Source organism: Pezoporus occidentalis, unplaced genomic scaffold, assembly GCF_034315485.1.
Source record: "Pezoporus occidentalis ecotype Australia unplaced genomic scaffold, CSIRO_AGI_Poc_V1 ctg39, whole genome shotgun sequence".
NCBI classification, from domain to species: Eukaryota; Metazoa; Chordata; class Aves; order Psittaciformes; family Psittacidae; genus Pezoporus; species Pezoporus occidentalis.
This window is the reverse complement of record NW_026915713.1, coordinates 8,087,521-8,101,551: the sequence shown is the minus strand read 5'-3', so window position 1 is coordinate 8,101,551 and position 14,031 is coordinate 8,087,521. Positions and strand designations below refer to the sequence as shown.

At 37.4% G+C, this 14,031-nt stretch overlaps 1 protein-coding gene across 1 annotated transcript in view; it reads right to left on the bottom strand.

The window, feature by feature from the left end:
• Positions 1-725: 725 nt before the first annotated feature.
• The window catches only part of LAMA4 (laminin subunit alpha 4), a 102,664-nt gene continuing 89,358 nt past the window's right edge, over positions 726-14,031 (bottom strand). Inside the window, exons 28-38 of the mRNA XM_062632485.1 lie at positions 13,561-13,694; positions 12,062-12,226; positions 11,258-11,411; positions 10,331-10,524; positions 8,681-8,870; positions 7,670-7,825; positions 6,702-6,861; positions 5,558-5,688; positions 3,831-3,924; positions 2,747-2,866; positions 726-1,316 (exon numbers count right to left, since the gene is read on the bottom strand). Coding sequence (XP_062488469.1) covers positions 1,171-1,316; positions 2,747-2,866; positions 3,831-3,924; positions 5,558-5,688; positions 6,702-6,861; positions 7,670-7,825; positions 8,681-8,870; positions 10,331-10,524; positions 11,258-11,411; positions 12,062-12,226; positions 13,561-13,694 — 1,644 coding nt within the window. The 3' untranslated portion in view covers positions 726-1,170. The remainder of the gene's footprint in view (positions 1,317-2,746; positions 2,867-3,830; positions 3,925-5,557; positions 5,689-6,701; positions 6,862-7,669; positions 7,826-8,680; positions 8,871-10,330; positions 10,525-11,257; positions 11,412-12,061; positions 12,227-13,560; positions 13,695-14,031) is intronic.

The window sequence follows — 14,031 nt, the reverse complement described above, 5'->3', positions numbered from 1 at the left end:
GTTCCAACAATAATTTGCCCAGCAGTCGTAAAACTTTCTGTCAACAGTAGTTTATTTTTTAAAGAAATGAAACCTAAATGGCTTTGATGTAGGTTATCACTGAAGAGACTAAATTTTGCAAGTAACGTGTGTCTGTTTGATGTTCAAGCCTACTGTGAGTTAAAGCCTAGGATTTACTTCTGTTTACCTTTTATGGTTTTAACATGGCTTAAAGTTGCAGCCCTGTGCCTTCTGTTTATGTCTCCCTGTTTCACCCCCAGTTTTTCTGCAGCAGTGTATCTTCTGGGATACAATCCATAGAAATATGTTCCTAGTTTGAGGATTACTGCTGTAAACTGAAGAACTACTTGTGTCACATTAGTTTAAATGTGATCACAATGAGATTGTAGATTTAATGCTGTGCTAATATGTAAGTGCATTTAAAAATTTGGAGGAAAATCTTGACATTATGAATTTTGTCTCTCCTTTCCTATGTAAGGCAAGTATTGCTCTAAAATTGCCTAGGTAAATAATCAGTTATATAAAGTTTCTGTCTGCACTCAATGCACTCAATCTTCACATTGTGCTAGAATGTATCCATGAAGTCTAAAAGCAGAATGAAATTTTATTTTCATTGTTTGTAAGGTTACGTAACTGGTATGCTGTCTGCATCCCATTGTAGTTGAGGAATATATAAATGAGTTGAATGGAAAATTAAAAAAAAAGAAATAAATCTTTGAACACAGTTATTTGTGATGTTAAGTCTATTATCTAGCTTTATTCTTTAATGTGCATTAGCAGATCTTTTTCTGCAAAATAAAAGGTGACCTAAGGCATAGAATGAAGTAATGTAGAGAATCTATCTTGAAAGTAACATATTTAATATAATTTTAATTTCTTTTATAATCCCACATTTTCATGTAACAGACTGGCCATACATACGCTATAAGAAATGGTAAAGCTCACTCTTGTGGTATAGTAAGAGAAGTGCAGAAGCAACAGCCCTTTATTCAGTGATTTTTGTTTGCACATAAACATTAGAAGTGACCCTTAAACATACTGGTTTCTGTAGATGGATTCTTGATATTTTCATTCTTCTCTTGATGAACATAGTTTATTTTTCTTTTTTTTTTTTTTTCTATTTTCCTTTCTGTGGTCTAAGAAACTTTACAGGATTGCTGCAGTGCACTGTCAGGCTGCTGGACAGGTATTGATGCTTACAGCGCCACTAACCAAAGCTGCTTTACTGAAACTCACTGGTTTTTCGTCAATCATGAAGTTACGAATACAGCCAATGAAGGAGTTGCGTGTAGTCAGGCTGGGTGTTAGCAGAGACTCTGGAAAAAGCAGATTAACAAAAAAAATTAGAGCTCATGAAGACAAAAATAATCAGTTTGGTGGCAGAATCTTTCCAATTTATTACTAACTGCAGCTCTGCTGAATCTTCTATGGGTCTTTTAAAATATCTGGCCTACAGCTTGTGTCTTAGAGGGCCATTAAATGTAAGTAACTCCCCATACTTATCTTATGTAAAACTCCTCATACTACATAGTAGAGGCCCAAGCTTGCATTTTTTGACATCTGCATCTTTTAAGTAAAAGAGTAGATGAATCCTAGCCACATTGTAATTTCTTTTACCATTACCTATATTGTCATCTCTGTCTGATTTGCTAGTTTGCAATTTATTTACTATATTGCCATGGTATTAATTAGTATTATATCTTTTTTGTTGTCATGAAGTTCTTTAAGATTCTTCTGTGCCAGGGTGATAATAGCATTATAGAGCCAATGTATGGCATTGCTTTAATATTCTGTAATTAATGTAGAAACAGAGGGCTGTATTACGATGCAGAACAGCATTTGTAATTACCACTTTATAATACCTCTCTGGGAAGAGTTCTGTCCTAAAAAAAAATCCAGTTTGGATTTAAAATGTGAAGAGGCATCTGCGCATAGATTCTGTTATCCCCTTTAGACTCATTTTTCCTCCTGGTAGTGTGGGTTGGATGGGAACATCGCACAGTCAAGTCACTAATCCAGGATAGGCAATATAATAAATTTTGTAGTTAGAGCTCTTCATGATTGACATGCAAGGCACAGAGAAATAATGCTGCATATTTTCAATGAGAAATTTACAGATAACTTAAAAATTGAGTCACGTAGTGTTGATTACAGTTTGTATATGAACCCCAACAGAGTAGCTCTGTTGAATAAGGGAAGTAAATGTAGTAATCTTGGCCCACGCTACACAGATGGTCTGTGAGTCACAAATTCAAATTAGCAGACATCTGTGCAATAGAAATCACTAGTCAGAAAAAGAGATTTCATGTTTTGTCTTGTGTTCAAAGATGCTGTTGCTTGAAGAAAAGGAAATAAGCCTACCAGCAAAACACCCTTGTGACTCCAGTTACTGTGACAGTGAATTTCCAATCTCATAAATAAATAAATCTTAAAAATACCAGTAAGCCCATACAGGAAAGTTAAACAGAAAAATCCCACTTTTTTTTCTATCTGGCTGACTTCTCTACAGTCCCTGCTTGACTCTCCAACAGCTGTGAGTGTTTTAATTTCAATGAAAGGGCACTTTTTTTCATTTGAGAACTTGAGGCAGAATATGTCTGATCAGGTCTGGAGCCTTTGAATTTTACCAGGTTGTTCACATGAAATATGTTGTGTTCTTTTTTGAAATGAAAATAAAGTCTCTATGCTTTCTCTGGGAACTGTTGAAATTTGAGAACAACATACCAGAACGCTGCCAAAAACTTACCTGGTACACCTCCAATGAACACGGGCTCCCTGTGGTCAGTTGCCTTTGGATTTAGTGGCCCTACTACATGGTTGACTTCAGAGTCTACATCCAGCTGCACCACATTAGCATCTCTAATAACTGAAAGGAGAAGGAACAGGGATCAAGATGGTTGCAAGAAATAGTATGTGAGTTCTCTGTGACAAACAGGAGTTTGAGCCGAGTAGTCCGATTTAGTGTTTGCTAAACTGGGTGTGAGCCATCAGTGACAATGTGGGCAGATTCTGGCATAGAGCAGGGCCAATGGAAGATACAGTGGGAGCAAGGATGCTGTTGAGTGGGGCTCTGGATTGCTTCCAGGTGTGTCTAGGCTGCAGGGTATGAGCATACAATGGCGTGTGACTTAGAAAACTGCCAAATCATTCCCAATAGGGTACGTACTAAAATGCATTGAGGTTCCCTTCTTCCTGGTGTGCCTTGGTTTCCTACAGAAGGAAACCAGAATGCATAGGAAAAGGGTGCATACTCGGATCTGTTCTGGGTGTCACACTTGGAGACATCCCAAGTCAGCATACAGGAATGTAAGGAATTTTGAAGTATCTGAGGTTTAGAAGTACTTTTTGACTTTCAGACTTGCAAAGAAGGATGACTGGTTGCTACAGAGGCAAAATCCTGACTGTAGACATCTCTCTCTGTGAAGCAGAGGCTCTCCAGATCTGTCCTGTTGTTTGACCTTTAAGTGCAGCATATACTTGTGCCTACTACATTCTACCAAATTATTTAATCTCTGTCTGGGAAAGAATATAATCTGGTATATGATTTTAGGAATTTCAGCTATGCTGTCTTTTGTTCTTTAACAAGGAGCTTCCATCTTTGCTTGTTCTTTGAAGGAATTTGTGCTAGTCGTCCTAGGAAGCTCTACAGTTCTTGTATCTGAGGGATGAATATGACTATGTCTGTCACACAGACCTGGTCTTGATAGGTGAAAAGGAAGAACTGAAAATATGACCCCATTCCCAGTGCACAGGCCCATGCAGACGGATATCTAGGGACGGAGAACTGGGATCTGTCACCCTTACTTAGGGAACGATCATGTTTTACTGACCTGCAACTCGGTGCCACCTGCCATCACAGAGACTTTGTTTCAGTGTCACTGAAGTTGAAAAATCCCTGACTCCATTATTCAGTTTCACAGTAACCTGGGGGAAGATAACATAGTTGTCACTGCCCCTTGTTCTCTTTTTTTTTTTCCCTTCTGTTGTAATAATGCTGTATTCCCCACTCAAAACACGCCTGGTATGTAAGTGAAAGAAAAGCATGATTTCATGAAATTCTTTATTTTAAAGAATTTCTAATTCACAGATTTGAGTTGCTAGTTTTTGTGTTCCCCCTTTCCTCCTCCCATTCAGTAGTTCTCCAAGATTTCTGATTTGAACTCAAGGAATAGTTCAAATCAAAATTAAAAGATAACAGCTATTTTCGCTAAAATTTTCTAGTAGTGCTACTGTATAATTTACTGTGTGGTAAATTAGTGTTTAGAAGCATCAGATGATGTTTTGGTATCTTGCTAACCACTTAATAAGGAAAACAGTCATGAAAACCTCAAGAGTAAACAAGCAGATGAGATGTGAGAAAGGACTAGATAGGGAAGTTAAGAATGACTTTTTTTTTTTTTCCCACAAGGGCATGAGCAAACAAAAATGAAATGGTCCTCATGTTCTCTTTTATTCGCCCTTGGACAAAATATATAGGAGTGATTAAAGCAGCAAATACAGATCCGCGAGAGAAAGTAGCTCCTTAATAAATCACCCAGACAAGCTGTACTGATAGAGATGAATACATTTAAAAGATGAATTAAAGGTGCTGATTTGCCCAGCAAATATGTTTTCACAAAATAGTTCTTCAGTCGTACGTTCAAAGAGAACAGTTAATGGTAAAAACCACAAATGCTTATTAAGAAGGTAACTGGTATACCTGTTGCAGTGACAGCAGGGAAGAGCTGCTTTTCCAGGGTGAATTTTATTTATGAATTGCATATGTGTTGTACAGGAAGTGAGGTTTGCAGCAGTAAGACAGTATCTTTTGTTAGACCAATGATACAGTTGGTAGACCAAGTTTCTGGATATGCAAACCTTCAATCAGATCTTTACATAAGAAGTATTAGGCTGGACCAGTTGTATACAGGTGCAGCCTTTAAGTATGCGTTTAAAGTAATGCAACATGCTTTAAGAAGCCCTTAATTAGTTCACCAGGGACTAGCTACATAAGAATGGGCTTTATCTTACCTAATCGGCTGTCAAAAATTAAGTGCCTGACTGAAGCACCTGTTGTTCTCTCTACAGGCAATATAGAAAAATAGATTCTCTGAATCAACAAACCAGATCAACAGACAATCAGAATTTTCCGTTTCCATCACTGTCCCTATCACACACATACATGTTAGAGGAAGAAGACACTGAGAGCAGCTCAGACTTCTCTTTTGATAAAAACAGATATAAAAATTCATCATCAGTTACCTTCTTGTAACTGTTATTTTTAATGTGTGGATGAAAGAGCAGCAGCAAAGAGTCGCTGCTCTTGCTTCTTTTCAACTGCTCATTAAGTATTTATGTGTGGTATCAGTAAAGTGATCTGATTTTGTCTTAGGTGTTATTTTTTTTACATTTTAAAATAAATATCTGGGTTGCTTAATCTAAGCAGTTAATGTATTGAAGAGAGAAACAAGAATCAATTAATGGGAAACTTGTAAGACAAAAGCTGCATATAGCAGAGCCCAAATAGGTAGGAGAGGAACCAATCAGAGCAGTGGAAGAAATGTGACCTTCATTATACCTGTCCATTTCTCATGTGCATATTCAGGTACTCTCCATTCACACTGTGACCATGCAGTAAAATTCCTGAGCTGCTTCGGGGACGTATTTCAAAAACAACTTCAAATTTCAGGCCTAAACTGAAGGATTCATCTGTGAAGTAAAAAGAATCATGTTCATTTTGTAGTGAGTTAGTGATGAAATGGGACATTTGTTCAAAGTCAAAATAGAAATTCATAGCCCAGGGTGGAACTTATTTATCCTGTCTTTCAAGCTATTGAAACATGTGCCAGTACACATACTTGAAGAGATAGCATGGTGTGCTGTCAATGACCCACTTCAACTTTTGTTTTGATTGTTTGCTTGGCAAACTAATAAAGGTTTCTTTATATGTCTTACTATTAAAAACAGAAAAAAAAAATGTTTTGTTTAAAAATATTTCTTAGCAAAGGAATGGGAAATGGACAGAAGTAAATTATCTGGTTCTTTTGGCAGTTTCTTACTGTGCAATTTGCTAGGTCCTCAGCAGTCTTTACACAGTGAGTGGGAGTTCACTTGAGCTTTGATTCAGTAGAAGGAAAAAACTCCCTTTTTTAATCTGGTTTTAGGCCAGGGAGCAAATTAGAAACATTGTATAATAATTTTTAGTGTTGTGCAGTTTCATTTCCTGTTCAGATCAGAGGCTGTATGACAAAAAAACCCTCATAAAACACCTCCTGGAACATAGCAGGCCTGAAAGACAGAAAAGATGAGTTCTGTCATGCTGTTCATTATCAAGACATGCAGAAAGCCTTTCCTTAAGATTTCTTAATTGTATGTTATTAATTAAAAAATTAAAGGGATGACCATTTGCTGGTGGGCTTGGTCTTAGTTTGACTTCTACATGTCTGTGATGATTATTACCATATTATAATCTGTTCCCTTGTGAAATTACTCTAATTATTTGAAACACATGCATACATATATATTTATGTAACACCGTGTTAAGTTTCACGGTGACATTCTGACCTGCCAAAATCAGCTGCTTACCACAATAATGATCTGTATCCAATAATCCTTACAGCTGATGGCCTCAGAAATTACCACACCCTTTAGTGAAACACATTCTGAAGCACAGTGATTACTACAGTCTTATTATGGGATACATTTGATTAGTAGTGTTTTACCAAGGACTACATATCCTCCTTCTGATGAAAAGTATGTTCCTGCTTCTGATGGGCCTTCAAAGCAAGGTGTGACACTAAATGTCTGTGAAGCTGAAATGATTGATCTTCCATTGAGCTGTAAATTGCTGAGACAACCACTAAAACTGTAGACAGAGTTAATCTGAAGGGGGAAAAAAATAAAAAAGGCATGGTTAGTAGGTAAACTGCTTGTGGAAGGAAAGAAACTCTTCTGGCCTTATTTGTACTTGTTTATGAGCTATAAGACTGTGACTGGTACGTCAGTTTTGAATTAAAAAACAGTTTCCAGAGAAGAGAAGCAGGACCAATACTTTTCATAGCCTCTCATGTCTCTCTGATGACTTTAAGATAACTCCAGCTTGTATTTCTCTTACTGAACCGTAAGAAAAAAAGCCCAAGTAGAGCAAGGCAGTGTTAGACATATCTTATACCTCAAGGCTTTACAGGGGTCTGCATTTCCTGAGTAGTGTTATCTGTCTTGTTAGGTGCATAACACTAAAGATTACCTTGGAGGAGACTTGGTTGTATTCATTTTCGCTTCAACACTTCTTTCCGTATACTTCAGTACCAACGTGTAGAATGGAATCTTGACTTCTAGGTACTGTCTTAAACAGAGATACTAAGGCAACACTAAAATCTCTACAAAACTCATCTGTATCTCAGACTTCAGGGTGAAACTGATCTTACCTAACTTTACCTGTATCATCTAAACTTGAATGTCACTAGGATTACTCTGTTCCACCTGCTTTCCATTTGCTGCTGCAAGTCTATGGAAGTCTAGCCCAGCTACTGCCAGCCCAGCCTTGCGTGAGATTTGCTATCCACTTGAACCTGAGCTGCTTGCTGAGAATTCAGATCATAATATGCTTTTGCTGAAACTCATCCTTACAGTCAGTTTTGCATTAGCTGTACATAGAGGTATGGGATGATGGAATGGGTGTGTGCTTTACCTGGATATTTTTTACAGCTTTTCCAGGAGCTACACCCCCAATATAGAGTGGTTCAGTGACTTGCCAGGTATCAGCATTACCCACAAAAGGTTCTTCCAGTACTCGAAGACCATCAATTATTAAACGACCAATACTTTTTCCTCTAATAAATATCACCTAGAAAAGAAAGAAAAAAATTGAAAGATTACTTTTATCTGTTGAGGGAACACTCCAGTGTAGTGAAAGAAGGTAAGAAGTTTGAGAAGAAAAGCTTGTAAGTGATAAGCTACAAGCCTGTTTTATTAATTGCCAGTATTCTTTGCTGGATACCCCTCTTTCTTCACATTCATGTAAGGGCTAGATAGTAACACTGCTGTGTTGCTTGCATTTTGGTGTACAAGACAGATTTAATCAGGGTGTCACGAGGTAACTGAGATCTGTTCATCTTATATTAGCCTATATGATTCATTGCTACAGTACTACTGCTATTAGCATTTTCATGATTTTCGTCAGTTTTATTTTCTGGTTCCATCCAGCCTGCTTTAGATAATTAGGTGTCCAAGTTAGCAGTTTAGTGACTGTAGACTTCCTCTGTGGTCAGTGAGGAGAAAGAGGTACATACAGAGGGAAATTCAACTTGACCCCTAAAATTCACTTTTTGTTTTCATAGACTTCAGAGGGAGCCTTAGACAGCTGTGCTTCTTGCTTAGGCACTTCATAGAAATTTGCTGAACAAAATCCTTTCGTAGTTAACTCTTACTTGCCTCACAGCTCTGCTTATTCCTGTCACTTCTGTTCAGCTGTTAGTGTTGGGAATTGCGGGATTTTTATAATAGAGTCACTTTCTTGTCCCTGGTTAATGACTTGATAAAATTCTGCATGGAAGATTTAAAAATATTGGCAGAAATTTCTCAACATATAGGTGTGGTTATGAACACATGAATGAAAACTCCCTGAGCTGTCACATCAGTAGCGTCTTTACTGCAGCCTTGATAGCATGTGCCATCATAATGGTTACTATTTTTTACTTACATTGTGCCAAAGGCCATCATTGTATTTCTCTTGGCTCTTAATCCTTATCTTCTGATGACCAGCATTAAACATGAAAACGAGTCGGCCATGAGCAACAAAAAGTGCCATGAAGTTGGTCTCTTTTTGATCCGAGACATAGAAAATCATTCCGTGAGAAGAGTGAGTTTTCAGACTGATAGAGAACTGAGCTCTGTCAGGTAAAAACACAGTATAAAAATTAGAGCAGATATAATTAACTTAAACTGCAGGCAGTGATATACTTAGGTTTTGCTCTCATCCAAATGAATATGCATTTCCTTTATAGAACCATACTGGTTTTGGAGTAGAAGTCAAAGTTGGAGGAGAAGCTGCCTCACAAGGAGCTTGTTTTCAGAAATTAAAATCTCTGGCATAAAAAAAAATCAATACAGACCACCAATAATTGATGCTATATACACTATATTTCCATTCCTGTTGAACAGCAACAGGGGGGCTTTTTAACTGTGGTGGCATGGAGGCCTTAGAGTTCAAAAATGATGTTATTCCATGCTCACTGCTAAGCTTCTCCTTCCCTGTAGTTACTTGTGAATTGCAAGACAACACGGCAAGTTTTATCAGCTTGGTTTGACACTGTCAACAGCGATGATTTCTTCAGTGGTTGGTATTATTACTTTTGGTCTAAAAAATTGCATAGCTGTAGTGTTGCAGGACAGTGTCAGAACTGATTACTCCTGCTTCTCATGTCAGGTGACGAACCTAGCTTCCATTCTTCATATTGCCTGGAAGATCTACATGTATGTGTGTGTGTACATTCCAAACATACTTAGGCCCTTGCCAATATCAGTTGTTTTAAAACGTTACAAGTCATTGTTTTTTTAAAATGCTCATTATAATGATGAAGCTGTAGTAACAGTTGTAAAACAACTATGACTAGTAGGGATGAAGAGACATACTAGGGTTTGGGTTTTCCTTCATATGGGCACCATGAGGACTACCCTAAGTAAAACACTATTAAATTAAAAGAAACATAATGCTTTTTTTATTTAAATCAGGAAATAGCACTCTTCTTTTATAAGTTAGTGGTCTGGTATGTTTCCAGGAAGTGCTGTGTTGTTGAATTTATAGTCTTTCGTGGAAAGTATTAAACCAAAATCCTTTGTTGGTTAACATACAATATAGCATATTCTGTGGGACCTGAGAATTCAATGTCCACGATACCTGGACTCTATTAATTACCTGAATTTCCATTATGACTTGAATTTGCCATGGTTTTCATAGCTTTATATCCTACTGCCCTGTGTAGAATCCTAACCATTAAACAGTTGACAAAGCCTAATCCACATGTAGCTGCTTAATTTCTTGGTGGACTGTTGTGTTCTTTTCCAGCTCTGCTCTAATGCCATTGCTTCTTCTGTCAAGAGACTGATGGCACATTGCTTATAAAGAGCTAATATCCTCAAAGTCTTCATGTAAATAGGCAAGGAGACACATTTTGTTAATACGCAGTGCAGATGAAGACTCCGCAAGAGGGATGTAACTGGAAGCACATTCTATTTATTGCTCTTACTCAACTCAGATATCTTTTAATATATTGTAACAACATGCTCTATGCAAAAATTAGCCTAAGATACAAAGAAAAAAGCCAGGGTAATAGCAGAAAGGTCTCTTCACCTTTGACTGAAATCCTTTGGTATGTGATCAAATTCTTGCCGGCTGTTTGCAGTTCCTCCATACTGATATGCATGTTCAGTTGCCTTGGGATTCATGGGCAAGTGGCACTGGGGGTCTCTTTGCATATTCACTTCTTGATACAGTTTTTTGAGGCCAGTTGAAGGCTGTTGAATCTTGTCTTTATCTCTTCCCACCTTCATAGAAAGAGAACCATTAACCAGAAATTTTAACTAAGATTGGACATAATAAAATAACAGTATCATTTATGTCTAAGCCAGTGCTATATTTTTTCTTTACAAAAATACCAGGAATGGTTCCAAGACAATTTTTCCATGAACAGATCTGCTACAGATGCTGATTTAGGGCAGAAAAAAAGGAAAACCGGAATACTTGTATTATATGTGGTTAACAACTATAATTCAATTATTTTGCAGTTTTCCTAATTGAATCTTTTTCTCTCAGCTTTTGACGATATCAGCTATACTGTAGGCATAGGGACATGCTTGGACTAAAAGTTCTGCATGCTGAAAGGTTTGGTTTTTTTTTCACATTTATATTAATGCATGCTAATTGTACCCAATAGAGAGAGCTACACAGAAGTAGCTGAGAACAGAAGCAAGCTTATTGCCTTAGGATATAAAAGAAATCAAGAAGGCTTGTTTCCACAGTACTCTCTTAAAGATGTCATAAAATTTGTTTTACAGTTCTAGCAAGAGAATTATGCAAGTGTAGGCCAGATAGGTGGGGGCAGGGAAGTCATTTGCAGTGATGGAATATATAAAGGAGCAGGATTCTTTCCTTCATGTATCTGAAATAGTCTTCATGTGGTGCATTTCGGATCCATAATTTGGAGAATTCCCAGTCATGGCACAGTATGTGTCAACTTTGGAAAACTTGAGGGTAGTACTGGGGGAATTTGTAGCAAACCTTTTTATTACGGTTTCCTTTGGCTTTTGATGAGTTTTTTCCTTTCTTATGGAGAAGAGCAACTGGAGGAGATTCAACAGGGCATCCATATAAAGAAGTCTGAACTTTCTCAGGGTACTGCTGGAAATCTTCCACCTCAACCTCTCGATCCAACCTATGTTTCAAAGAGGAGACGACAAGAACAAGTCATCAAATATTGGAATTGTCTTCGGGAAAATCACAGAATTTTATATTTATAGTTGAAGCTATGTTTGGATGGGCTTTTTTTTTCATTCTTGGGTCACGGATAATAGTACAGATTTATCAGTCAATGTTTGGGTAATGCGGGCACCCTATCCTACCTCTGCCTGTTGATCCATGCTTGCATAAACAGGGAGTCTCAATCTGCAGCATCAAATTCACTTTAAAATCTTTTTAAAATTTCACATGACCAGACTCCTAACTTCACACACTTCTTTGAGATGCCTTAATATAATTCTGATTCAAAGGCAGAGCTGAAAGCTACATAATATAAATGTAAATTAGAGCTATGCAAATTATACATTGCACCAGCAGTATTAGCAGGTACAGGACTGAAAGCTGATTTACATCAAATTATTCCCACTTTAACAGTACCTTAACTTAGCAGGCCTGTGCCAGCAGATTCCATGGCAAATAAGGTAAGAAACTCATTCACACATACTGTCTAGCCCCACAAAATGAGACAGGAATTTTTTTGGTGACAGTAAATCAGTTCTCTTGAGCTACTATTTGAGCTGTCAGACAGTGATTGCCTGGTAATGTGTTTGGGAGGATGCTACACACCTAGTGAAATAAGCGTTGCTTATGCAGCCAGTGAAGTTGGCTTGCTGTGTTCTGAAGGGAGAGCCACCAAAATAAAACTTCTTGATGCTGTCCGGGCTTTTCCCTGCTCTGTCCTTTGGTGGGTTCTTCTTGCTTTGCTTCTTGTCATCCACAGTCAGCTCATATCTGCAAAGGCAAAGCATCCATTTTGTAGGCTAGTTTTGGAAATGTCAGTGCTAGTGGTTAGACAGTATATTACATGCACCCAAAAATGCTCTGCTCAGCATATATATTACTGAATGGTAGTGCTCAAAGTCATAAGAAGACAGAATTCCAGCTGTGCAACAGAAGAATTCCAGCTGTGCAACAAGTAGCAGTGCAATAACCCAATGAGTCCAGAGTTGAGTACAGAGGCCCATGGATTTCATAATAGCGTGGGTTTAGTTGTGAAGTCCAAAAAAATACAGTCCACTCAGTGAAGACAGATAAACTAAGGGATTGGTAATAAGTGGATGAAGCCACCACTTGGGTAATACAAGATCTAAGCATATGCTAATCCTTCTTTATACCTGTAGCCATTTTTCCTTCTCTTTCATCACAGTACATTGATGTTTGAACTTACAAATTATTTTTTTTTACCTTATCTCATTTTGCAACACATTGATTGCTGCAGAGGTCAGGAAGGACTGTATTGCTTTAATAAGAAACCTAGTGTAACTAAAGCAGCAGACATTGATTTTGTTTGGCAAGTTCAGAATTCAGCACTCAGGGAAACATGACAGTCCCCAAGGCTATTCCAAAGCACCTTTTCGCACCTTCAGCTTTTCAAACTATATTTCTTGGGTGTCAGAAATTGTAGGTACAAACCTCTATTTCCATTAGAAATCTGAGTAACACCAGGTTGTATCTGCACAGACAAGATTCTTGAAGAAAGATGCTTTGATTATTTGATCCTCTAAGAAAATTTTATGTATAATGTAACCAACAAAACAAACGCTTTCAATTTTTTTAAGAAGCATATATGAAAACTTATTCCCTACTACTGTGTTTAGTCTTACATTTGTGTCTGTCAGTGCTAAAAATATTTCAAACATGTTCCATTGTATATATCCCAAATGAATGCTTTTTGTGAAGATGTCTTTATTACTTCAGGGTCAATTTGGAGTTGCTTTAACAAATAGAGCAATCAATCCTCCTGAAAAATTAATCTCATGCTAGTCTTAAATTATGTTAAACTGCTTTCATACCTGAGGACAAAAAAGGACTAAGCTTTTAGAGGAAAATATGATTTTAGTTTTACTAAAAATTCCTAGCATCTCGTGCTAAGGCCAAGCTGGCTGGTTTTCCGTCATACAGATTTTTGACTTCGTATTTTTTTAATTGGATTGATCAGTGAAACATACTACTTCAAAAAAACCCACATAAACAACACCTTGAAAGTGAATATTGAATGATAGTGTGCTTTATACACAATATTTATATTTGAAAGATAGGGAACAAAAGATGCTGGCCAGCTTTACCTTTCTGGGGTGACAGAAGTAACAATGAAGTGGGTTTTTCCATCGTTGTAATTTCGGTCTGGTGATTGAATTTTTATTCCACTTGCATTTAAAACCACAGCACCTCTGTCCATAGAGATGGATAATACATCTGACTGAAATACAAACAAAACCATCTTCATAAGCAAGTGTAACAGAAGAATTAACAGTTCTGTGCATTTTCCTGTTGTATTTTCCTTCCTGCTGTTTTCCCGATTTGTGCTTTATTTGCAGAAAGGTATACTGAGAAGCAAAATAGGAGATAATCTCATTAGAATTGATATTCTTACTATTTTTTTAAGCCTGAATTCTGGGAATTCTCCTGCTGATTTTCTCCTGTAACTCATATGAGCTCCTTCCATCTAGCACGGATGTATGGTGTTTGCATTTCATTCGTGTTTCTAGTACCCCTGGTACTGTATAGAGCAGCTGTTACTGCAAGATTCCCACTGG